This window comes from Coccinella septempunctata, chromosome 3 (genome assembly GCF_907165205.1).
Source record: "Coccinella septempunctata chromosome 3, icCocSept1.1, whole genome shotgun sequence".
Classification (NCBI taxonomy): domain Eukaryota; kingdom Metazoa; phylum Arthropoda; class Insecta; order Coleoptera; family Coccinellidae; genus Coccinella; species Coccinella septempunctata.
Window position 1 is genome coordinate 30,104,467 of NC_058191.1, and position 11,785 is coordinate 30,116,251.

Consider the following 11,785-nt stretch of genomic DNA (forward strand, 5'->3'; position numbering starts at 1 on the left):
CAAAAAGTTATAACAGACTGATTTATGTACTCATGCCTTTTCAAATTGCTCAATAGTAACTGCAAATTTTAAGGGAATTCGTATCATGAAAAATCCTAAGAATATAGAAAATTGGATTTTGTATTTTTACAGTATAACAATTATTTTTCGTAGAGTACGAACATTCGGAGAGAATATTATGCAACCTCTTATGTCACTTCTTGGGAGACTCTGAAATAAAGAATAAAATCAGAAATGAGGAATGCTTATATCTTACAAAGGCTTAATAGCCAATTAATTTCAAAGTTTCTTTTAAATAGTTCCATTGACGCCACTTACCAAATTTTCCTAGGAGCATCTTATTCAAAATAATCATTGGAGCTTCAAATGTTAGTGTCCATAGTAAAGAAATTATTAGAGATGCGACCACGTTTCCACATACTGTATAAAGCTGTAAAAAATTATGACTATAATTTTTGAGTTGAATATTAAATACTTGTTAATCGACTAGGTCTAGATAGATGTCGCAAGAACAATACTCCTATGTGTCGCCAACACAAATCTATTTGTTGGCTCAGCCATTTTTTTCACTATCTTGAGTCGTTCATTGATACTACAAGAAGTACTCGTTCAAGTCCAGAGTTCTTAAGGAACTCCATTTTTAATTATGAAGGTATGAAGGTTCTTTACTCGATCGATTGACAAAATTCAATTGAAATCTTTGAAACCTAATGCGAGTGAATTTTTTCTCCATTATTCAAATCATTTATATTACCTATAATCGTATTTCATCAAGTGATCCACCGAACATCAATTTCAAATATCAAATCTCAATATTGCGGGGTTGGCATCGAACAACAATAAATGCATGGGGGATGAAGAAGAATTTTTTCACTTACCACATTGTAGTCGTTGACGAATTGGTATGTTCTTACTGCTCCAATATTATAAATGATAAGTGATAAATGTACGATGTACATACAATAAGATAATCTTGAGCCGATTTGGAAACATGAAATGCATAAAAATCTATTTATGATTCCTGTAAGAACAAAAAATAATATCATCAACGTCTGCTTCTAACGCGAAGGAAAGAAACTGAAAAAACTACAAAACATAACATTGTGTGCAATTAATTTTATTTCATTTACGGTTACGGTTAATTGTTGTATTCCCGTATCATTTTATTGGTTATTTACTGTTTCTGATGAGAATTGAAGACATTTTCTAATATCAATAAATTATAATTAAATGTATTCAATAAATTGAGTATTCCAAAAACATACTTTTGTTTACTCTTTTGCTGTTTCTTTTGTTTTGATCTTATTATTTCTTATTACTCAAAAAAGAAGAAAACAAGGGAGCTCACTTAAAGCGACTTTTTATTCCTTTACCATACTAACTACTTTTCATGTGAGAAACCTACCTCCATAACCATGATGACAAGAGAATATTATCCATAATATGCAAGCACTCCATATTGGTCTCTGTATAGCATAAAAAAAGTTCGTTTTGTCTTTTGTTGGGTTTTCAACAACATCGTTGAGATAAAGTACCAAGAAAATCATTAATGCTAGAGATACAATCCACAACACTAAATTGAGAATCTGAAAATATCTAGATCAATATTTCATCTACGTGTTGTGAAAGAGCTGATCTAAAGCTCTTTCACAACACACAATGACTAGAAAATGATTATTCAATACGGAGAATCAAGTGGTGGATATGCCAAGATTGCCAAGTTAAAAGGCTAGTTACATTTTGTTGCTTTTGGGCTCTTTCCATGTAGCCAGACACAAATTACCATGTAATGATTGTTTCTTGTATAAAAAAAGGGAACACCAACTTCAGGCCACTTGGGTCTGGCCAGGGTGACTTTTTGATAATAGGCAAACAAGAAGGAAATGTGGTAAATTGCTAAATTTCTCTTCAGATACTACTTAATTTTTTTTTCGGAATCAAGCGATGGGTATTAACAATTACCTTATTTATTTTGATATGTTTTCCTCTCTGAGTGTGTATTAAAATACCTCCAATTATTCCCACTAGGTAGTCAGACAGCCTAGAATGGGTATCATATTCACTGAAATAAAACGTGAGGTATTAATATAAATTTTTTGTGTTACTATAAAAAAAAAACTCAAAAATTAGTGGATTTCTATTCCTTTCGCATAAACTTTCCCAATAGTGATTAAAATGCCGCTTATATAAAATTTTATTATTGTTTTAGAACAGCAGGACATGCCGTAGATCTTTTCAGTTCTCCTCATTAACTTGACAGAATTTTTGTACAGACTTCCTTAGAACTATAAGATGGTTTGATCTATTAGCAGATTTTTTTTTGTAGATTCATCTGATATTCAGCTAACTCATTTCAGATTTGGCTTTCAAAAATAGTACTCACTTAGAATAATCATCTACAATGTATCGAATACCTATGGTTAAACCCACACAGAATATCGTCAACCCAGCCAGTGCAGATATAACTATACGCAGATTTCTACGAAAATATACAGATGCTGGAATAAGCACTATAGGAGCAACCAAGAACATTTGCATATCGGCGGACAGATACCAAGTATGAAGGTAACACTGCAAAAACAACAATTGATTAGATTCTCATTTTCTGACACTTCGTTTTCAAAATTGGTACCTTTGATCAGATACATATTTTTCTGGTTTCATTATTCATATACCTATACTTAAGTATGAAACACATAATTGAATCTTTTAGAAGATTCTACAGTAATAAACATGTTTTGAACGTAAATGAAGAAAATAACTGATACCTAAAAAGCCGTCAAGTAAAGATAGTATTGAGTATAAGAAAATAATCACTAAAATGAAATAAAATGCACTATGGTGATGCTGCTTTTTCGAAAGAGGGTCGATCGCCAATATCCGCTCCATATGATTCTACTTCCTCCCTTATTTTTATTCAACATTTTTGTTTGACGAAACAATGATAAACGATTACTTTTTGACATTGCATTTTTAAACTGCCAGAATTATTTTATTGGGATGAATGAGATTTCCCCATTTTCGAATTAGTTGATATTAGTTGAATATCTTGCAAACAACAAGGAATAAGAGTTTCATATACTTGGTATAAATATGTAACTTGATATATCTACTCTTTAAGAATAGTTATAAAGAACCAAGATTGCCATCATTTATTTCAATTGAAATGAAATGTGCATGGGTTTTGAATAAAGACCTGAACAAATGTCTTAACACTCTACAGACGTTTACAGACCGGTAATCAAGCATTTAGTAGCTTATTCCATGTTAATTTCGAGTCATGAAAGACAACAAATTGTTGCTGCTAATGCAGGTCCATCATATTCTGAAACATTCTGTGCAAATTGACAAAGCGATTAGTTGATTGTGGCATGTGTTAAAACGTGCATTGATACCTACATTGAGGTATTCAATTAATTCTCACCATTTTATCTGAACCGTAATTCTGGATGTAAAGGAAATATTTCCACCAATTTTTTCTGCACGGTTCATTTATCACCTCTAAACTATAAATCCACAATGGTCCATTACCCAACGATTCCAAGAACGAAAGAGAAACGAAAAATAGTGCAGCTACAGCTGGTGTCAGTCTGAAATAATAGTAGGTATAGGTATGTATTATTCACAATAGACCTTAAGGTCGCAGTGAACTGTAACCCCTTCTCACTATACTATACTATATACTATGTATTATTCATGAGGCTAGTTCCATCTTTTACAAAGTAAAACTTTTCGCTTATCCTGTCAATCAAAATATGCCGTTGTTATTGTACGTTTGCAAAAAACAAACTATTTTATAAGCTCGAATCATCAGCTAAACTATTACAGAAGTTGGGAAAGGAAAATACAAGAGTGAATTTCCTGAATTGTGTTGTCGAAATTAAGTAAGGTGGAGTGCTCTAATTAATCAGTAAGTGTATATTTTCAGGATAATAGTGAATTTTCTATAAGTGACACCGCACTTACAATACATACAATTTTAGATTGCATAGTCAATTGAGGACCACGTTTTTTTCACGTTTTTTTTTATGCAGACATCTGAAAATTTTTTGAAAAGCTTCTTTTTCTCTATTTCCTATGTTCAATATTGATTTTTATGACTTACCTAAGATAACGATGAAGGATCATAAGTGGAATGGACTTTATTTGTTTGGAAACCTGGACATCCTTCATCTGTTTCATGTAACCATAGGCCAATAGAAAACCAGATAGAAAAAAAAAGGTATCTACAGCATAATGACCAGCTTGTATATACTCAGAGTATAGCTGAGATTTCCACTACAAAAATATACGAAATCACTATATCACAAAACTGCAAATATCTCAGGATTAGAATGGTTTTTAAAAATGCTGAATGAAACTGAAAAAACTGAGAAATATCTAGAAAAAGAAAGTATATATTTCGCTCACGAACGATTTATGTCTGTTACTAGTTTTATAAATCCACTTTTGATTATTTTTCAACTTTACATGCATGAGTTTATTATTTTCAAAAATGTATTATTGGATATATTCCTTGAGAAAAGTGTGGAATCCCTTCCTTTAAAATTATTCAGCTACTTACTTTTTCTACATCCTTGTGATTGAAATGTGGAATAGAGTCAGCCCCTGCGAATGTATGTCCTGCAATGACCCACACCATACTTAAAAATCTTAGTCCATGGATACATTGGATTTGTTCTTTGTTACCCCAGCTTATTTTGAATAGTTTCTTTCCATTGTTTAGGACGGAAAATGCTTTGATGATTTCGGGAGGTTCTTCTGTTAAAAAAAAAAACGATGGATAGTGATATATTCCTCATTGATTTTCCAGAATGATAACTAACCTTTATTTTTATTATAAAGCCAAGCATGATACGCTGTTGAAACAATCACTATTGAAACTATAACACAAATACAAATTCTGAAACAAAAATTAGAACTTTCTCTATGTTTGGCATTATTATGATATTAATAATTTATATGATATTAATAATTTATATGATATATTAATAATTAATCCATTCAAGAGGATCCATTAAGGAATTGAACAAAAAAAACTACCATATTCTTTCTTTTTCTCAAATATGAACACCACCTTTTGTGGCAATCTCTAATTTTGACTCGATTTTGGTACATGCCAAGTTTGCATAAATACGTATAGGTATATTTATTGATATTGGGAAAATTAACCCCCGTTTATATGAATATCATATTATTTACGATCTGAATGGAAATGTCCAACTCCATTTTTCAGGGTGCCAATGAAAAGATTGTTCCTGAAGACGAGAAATATATTTTTGCAGGATAAAGTTTTCTCAGCTTTCGATCAGTGGGGTTCCTGTTGAAATTTTCTCCACTATTTTCAATCAAATATTAATATTGAGTAAATATTACTTTCATAACTGACCTCTAACTTCTCATGAAGAAATGAACTCTGTCCTCTCCCAAGTGACCAGTAACATATCTGTTATGTTTTCTTGGGAGATCGAATGGGGAACTTTGTTATGTGTTATTTTTCTGTAACCATTACGTGTCTGATGCGATATTTGAGATGTACCTGTGCTGTATCGAAATTATATCCACATTTTGTAAATTTCATGTTCCCGCTCCCTGATATCCACGTAACATATTTGTAATATTGTTCTTTATTTGCCATGTATCATTTTGAGATCATGAACAGAGCATGTTACCATAAGCGTTTTAACTACCGTCGAGGGCGCTGTAAAACGTAAACAAATATGGAGGATTGTGAGAAATGCTATTGATACTGCTGTCGTTTCGATATGTATTTATTATCAATTAGACGTTTTGTCAGTTGAATAGTGGATTACTCAAAGTTAGTAAGTGCAGATATTGAACATTTGATAAGTTATTTGTGTATCATAGTGATTTTTCAGTGAAATGGTGAATTACTGAAAAGAATTAAAGTGATATGGATATCGAACTGTAGGTCAATAAATCATTTGTCGTATTTTCATAGCAGTCCTATAACACATAATAGGCTATGTTTTTATTATATCCAGCATATAAAAATTATATTTGAATAAATAATGTCCTGTTTGGAGTAAATTTCGATATAAGTTATTTCCTCACGTGTTGCATGTACCTCATACGTAGAAGTAAATGAATAAATCATATACTTATATTAAAAATTTTTTTCAGGAAGATATGAAATATGCATATAGTATTCTTTTCAAGCATGAAAAATTATGGAAATTAATATAAACTATTGCAATATTGAACTCGTATTTTGATTTTTCAAATACATAGTGTGTATTTATCGATCATTTTTGAAAATAAAATTGATTATTGTTCTCCAAGAAAAATTAGGGCATGTCTTTCTGGTCTTTGCACTTTCCTGCATTAATGAACTGTTGATTATTCTTTTTATGGAATGCAGGAAAGTGCAAAGACCAGAAAGACATGCCCTTATTTTTCTTGGAGAACAATAATCAATTTTATTTTCAAAAATGATCGATAAATACAGGCTATTTGAAAAATCAAAATACGAGTTCAATATTGCAATAGTTTATATTGATTTCCATAATTTTTAATGCTTTTTTTGAAAGCATTTTCAATAACAAATGAAACATAATAAACATAGCACATGAACGTAATATATATAGATCTCCCATGAAACAAATATTTGCATGATCCATGTTTGAACTATTTATGCTCCTTTCAGAAAGTAGATGTGTTCCTTGTTTGAGGCGGACATAGGAGCATAGCTGCTACATAAGAGCTCTGTATTTGTACTCTTAGTGTGATATATCTGTTATAAAACAAGGAGCGTGGGATACATTTCTGCTTCATAACTGTTATGAGATATGGTCACCTGGGCTTTCTTAGCCCTGTGGGCTGTTCGCTGTTTTCAGATGATAGAATATACGAAAGTTTTTCAACATATATCGTGCGAAATAAACCCGATAATTGTTATCTCTGAATTAACTTTTGTTGGAATACATTACACCATGCACCAAGAACTAATAATGGTCTACCAAAATCCATAAATCCTAGTGTCTTATAAATGCTTGTTTTTGGAGCATTTAACTTACGTGACAATTATTTGAAATGTTGACATGTGGGAAATATCTTCTTTTGTGAAACAATTAGTTGAGGAATTTTGGACAGTATAGTCAACCGGGTAAATATACGGATTGAACACTTCAGTGAATTCTTCTGGTGTACAACCATCGGGTATGCAGATTGATCCAATCAAAATTATATTATCCTTTTCGGCATTGGCTTGTAGATTAACCACCTGCTTGAATACATCCACCTATAAGAGTAAATTAATAGGAAGATGCATCTTTGAGAAATAGTTTTGAGAGAAGGAGACTAGGAAGGAGAGGAGACCGAAAGAGAATGCCTCTGGCGGAATCTAGCTGGGTTGCATCACTCCATAAATTTCTTTTGGATTGCAATATCCAAACGATATGGATCTCATTATAAGAATAAGCTACACCTTCTCATTGCCTTTCTATACTGTGGCCTCAGGAAGCCATCAGAAATCTGATGTGAATGGGATTATCAGAAACTGACGAGCTAGATTCTGTAAGGCAGAGGAAGAATCTCATGCTCACTCAACCAGTGGTTATATACAAGCATTATAACATGTAAGGGGCCATTGCAAGCCCACGACAATAATGCTTTGGACAAGAAATTTATAATTAATAGGTGTGAGGATAAAACTTCCTTCCCAGATATTGCAGTTCATTAGAACTGCTGTAGATGGCGCAGCGGTGAGAACAATACCGTAAACCAGTCGCAATGTATGCAACCCCTTTATTGCTATCAACTAAGAAAAATGAAATAATTTGGTCAGTAAAGTTCAGAACTTTCTGATACGTTATATTCCATTCGAAGGGAAAGATGGAACAAAGAATATTTTTAAATATGTATACATATTCAAATAATCTTGTAACATACTCATATCCCTAATCAGACTTGAATCTTCAATCGTTTTGAATCTCTGGCCCCTACAGAAATATCGGATTGCAAAATAGTACGTTAAGGAGAAGAGAAGTAGTACATAAGATTCGAGATCAAGATGATCGACATTGATTGTTTCACGAATGCTACCCCAAATACGGAAATAACCCAAATCTTTGAGCAAAATAGCCTGAATTACGAACTGAGTCAGTTGAAAAGCAGAAACTACCACGCGAGAGGTCTTCTTCTTCTTCTTCAACAGCCTGTTCGTATCCACTCCTGGACATAGGCCTCCCCTAGAATTTTCCAATTTACTCGATCTTGAGCCAATTGGTGCCAACATCTTCCAACTCTTGACTTGACATCATCTAACCAGCGTTTCGGTGGTCTTCCTACGCTACGCTTATGCTCTCGTGGTCTCCAATGTACAATTCTTTTGGTCCATCGATCGCCCTCATCCTGACGAGCCACATGTCCCACCCAGGCCCATTTCAGCTCCGCTGTCCTACCTATCACATCCTCCACCCTCGTTCTCTTCCTGACTTCTTCGTTTCGAATATGGTCTCTCAGGGAGATTCCTAGCATAGCCCTTTCAATAGCTCTCTGGGTCGTTCTCATTCGATTTGCTGAATGGACTGTGAGCGTCATCGTCTCTACGCCGTAGGTCAAAACTGGGAGTATACAGGTGTTCAATACTTTTCTTTTGAGATTTATAGGAATGTCTGGATTTCTCAGAACATTTCTAAGTTTTCCCACTGCGGCCCAGGTCATACGGATTCTTCTTGTTATTTCCGCAGTTTGGTTCTGTTTTCCTAGGGTTATTGTATGTCCCAGGTATACATATTCAGTAACCTTTTCGATCTCACTACCATCCATTTCGACTTTAAAATCCTGCTCACTCATTACCTTGGTCTTGCTTAGGTTCATCTTCAAGCCGACCTTTTCTGACTCCTCTTTCAACTGCTTCAACATCTCCTGGAGTTCTTCTACTTTGTTACTTATGAGTACAATATCGTCGGCAAATCTTAGATGGGTGAGATGTTGTCCGTCGATTTTTATACCCCGTTTCTCCCAATTTAGTTTTTTAAATACATCTTCCAGTGCAAGGGTGAATAATTTTGGAGAGATGGTGTCTCCTTGTCTAACTCTTCTTTTAATTCTAATTTTTTGAGTGGCTAGATTTTCTGCTATATTTATTTGGATGGTAGCTTTCTTGTATATTTGCTTGAGGAGATCTCTATATCTGGAGTCTATCCTTGCGTTATTCATTCCCTGGAAGTGCTGGCTAAGTGCAGGGGTACATTGTACTCATTACATTTTTCTATAAGTAAACGTATTGTCTGGAGATGTTCTATCGTGCTGTATCCTTTTCGAAAACCTGCCTGTTCAACTGGTTGATAATCGTCGAATTTATTTGAAAGCCTATTAGTGATTATCTTGGTCAGGAGTTTATATGGATGGGGTAGGAGACTGATTGGGCGGTAGTTTTCTAGATTCAGTTTGTCTCCTTTCTTGTGAATTAGGGTGACCTGTGCGTTCTGCCATGTATCCGGAATAACAGCGTGTTGAAGACATTTATTCATCAGAATTTTAACTGCTTCGCGAGAGGTAATATTAGAAATTTTGAATATTTTTCAGTTATTCCTGAATATCAGGGTAATTATAGTATGTTGGAGGTATAGGGAACAGAACCTTTTCTCTGTTGCTGAATTTGGATGAACCTACCTTTTCTGTGCTCGATCCCAATCGAGATGTTTCATTATGCCTCAAAATATTTATTGGATTGTATTCTTCTAAAGCGACGACTAGCTCTGTCAGAATATTTTTAGGTAATGCAGTCGCCCATTGTAAAGGACAAAATTTTCCTAATATATTCGTATCTCCCAATTTTTCATCTATAGATATACACTGATCGTAATTTCCCAAATCTTCATTGTTTGTAGCTGACAAACCTGAATGAATTTGTCTTGAAGAAGAATCCCAAACTACAAAAAAAAACTAGACAAATATTGATCAAACATTCTCCTGGATACAAAAGCAAACATTTTCAGGTCAAATATTTATATATTTTTTTGATCGGAATTAGCCAGAAAGTTTCATAGCTACTAGTTCAATTGGTTAGAGCCAGAATAACAACACTTCTTCATCAACATAATTTTCTTATAGATAACTTGGTTGAGAAATTATTTCGACAACTTATATGTTATCAAAAAACAGTTACCACTTGATCAGATCTGACCTGACCTGATTTGATCTTATCCAGTTTTGTATGTGCGAAAGTACCATGAAGTTATCGTTTTCGGAAAATTAAATGAAATCAAACATTCCTAAGCCATGTCTTTGATTTGCATTCTATTGACTACCCATGAATGTACTCACATGAAAATAGTAGGTCATGATTTTTGCACAAGTTCTTCAATTGTTTCGAGCATATCTCTGATAATTTCACAGATTCAGCACGTTGCAAGCAGTGGTCCCCATACGACAAGGCCAAAAACGTACTGAAAATTACAATGCAAAGATTGAAAACATTCATTCTGGGAAGTTCGTGAAAATACTGCGAAGACCCAATCGATCAATCGATTACTTAAATCTTTATCTGTTGTTGTCACTTTCATTACAGAAGATAATGAATCAAAATTTTAAGTTCGAGTGCATATAAATCTTAGTATCTATTATACTGGATTCACTTGAATAGCATTTGTTTGTTGATAAAACTGAGTCATTCTGAGACCTGAATAGGTGTTCAAAATCACGTCTGTTTGTTACAAAGTGAATAGTTCAATAGATAATAATGTCCGAAATGTCTTGCAATAAAGTTTCCCCAATTTTTATGTGTATTTGTGAGTTCCAGTGTTGGTCTACAAGGAAACTGCCATGCTTTCTTATCTTGAACAAAGGTGTCATGTCTACTGACAGCAACTCTTTTGGATTCGCTTCCAATACTCAAACAAGTAACCAATGAGTGCTATTGGAATATGACCACGAACCCCGACAGTTCTTGTGTTAATGGGGAAAAATTAGTTCAAGATACTAAAATATTCCATATCAATTGGTTATGATTATTTGAAGTAGTTGCATATTCCAATAAGCATAACAAAGATATAAGACAGTCACCCTCAATCTAGAACACATAAGGGTATATGACTGAAGAGGGCGTAGTTGATCCAAAGTATAGGAGATTCACTACTATACCTGTACCTGTGGAAAAGAGATGGCAATTTAAAATGCCACAGAAAAGTACTTGAAGGTCCATCACGATTCACCAAAGGTTCTTTGGAACTAAAAATGTTTGGTGATGACCTAACTTGTCAGTATGACATAATTGGATCAGGAGACTCGTTTCAATTAAGGAATGATTTTGCTGACTGAGAATAATAGAAAAATTAACTGAGCAGCTTTCATCATAACTTAAATTGATTTACCATTTAGCCTTAGCTCATGATACGATCTGTCAAAGAAATAAACTGAAAACTTGTTTACATCTACTCCTTGATACTTCTTGTTTACCTTCACTCACCTGAGGATGCTACAGTGATATCGAAACACGTGTGTGCTTATGTAAGTGAAAATCATAATGATTCAGTGTTTTATTTCAATTGTGGATTTAATTCAAGTATCGGCCACATCAATATAATATCTGTCTAAGAAGCTTCAAGGAGAACACATCTTCTATAGGTTATGAGAATTGGATGATGCGCATTACAAGAGGGCTGCTTGCCATCAATAGATATTACTTAGATCAGATCCTCCAAACTATAGAGAAACCATTCTCTCGAACAGCTATGCCTGGAGCTGTGATAGTGGAGACAATGATTGTGATTGTATTTGTGAAGTGTGTTCTAGTGTTGTGTTGTGTGTACCTGTATTT

General features: G+C 33.8%; 1 protein-coding gene across 1 annotated transcript; it reads right to left on the reverse strand.

The window, feature by feature from the left end:
- Positions 1–102: 102 nt before the first annotated feature.
- LOC123309255 (nose resistant to fluoxetine protein 6-like) lies at positions 103–10,534 on the reverse strand. Its single transcript, XM_044892270.1, has 13 exons — positions 10,294–10,534; positions 9,640–9,899; positions 7,038–7,261; positions 4,827–4,903; positions 4,565–4,761; positions 4,106–4,278; positions 3,425–3,590; positions 2,384–2,571; positions 1,963–2,062; positions 1,406–1,586; positions 879–1,021; positions 319–430; positions 103–210 (listed from the first exon to the last, which is right to left on the reverse strand). Exons 1-13 carry the CDS (start codon positions 10,448–10,450, stop codon positions 194–196), a joined length of 1,995 nt encoding a protein of 664 aa, XP_044748205.1. The 5' UTR covers positions 10,451–10,534; the 3' UTR covers positions 103–193.
- Positions 10,535–11,785: the final 1,251 nt, after the last annotated feature.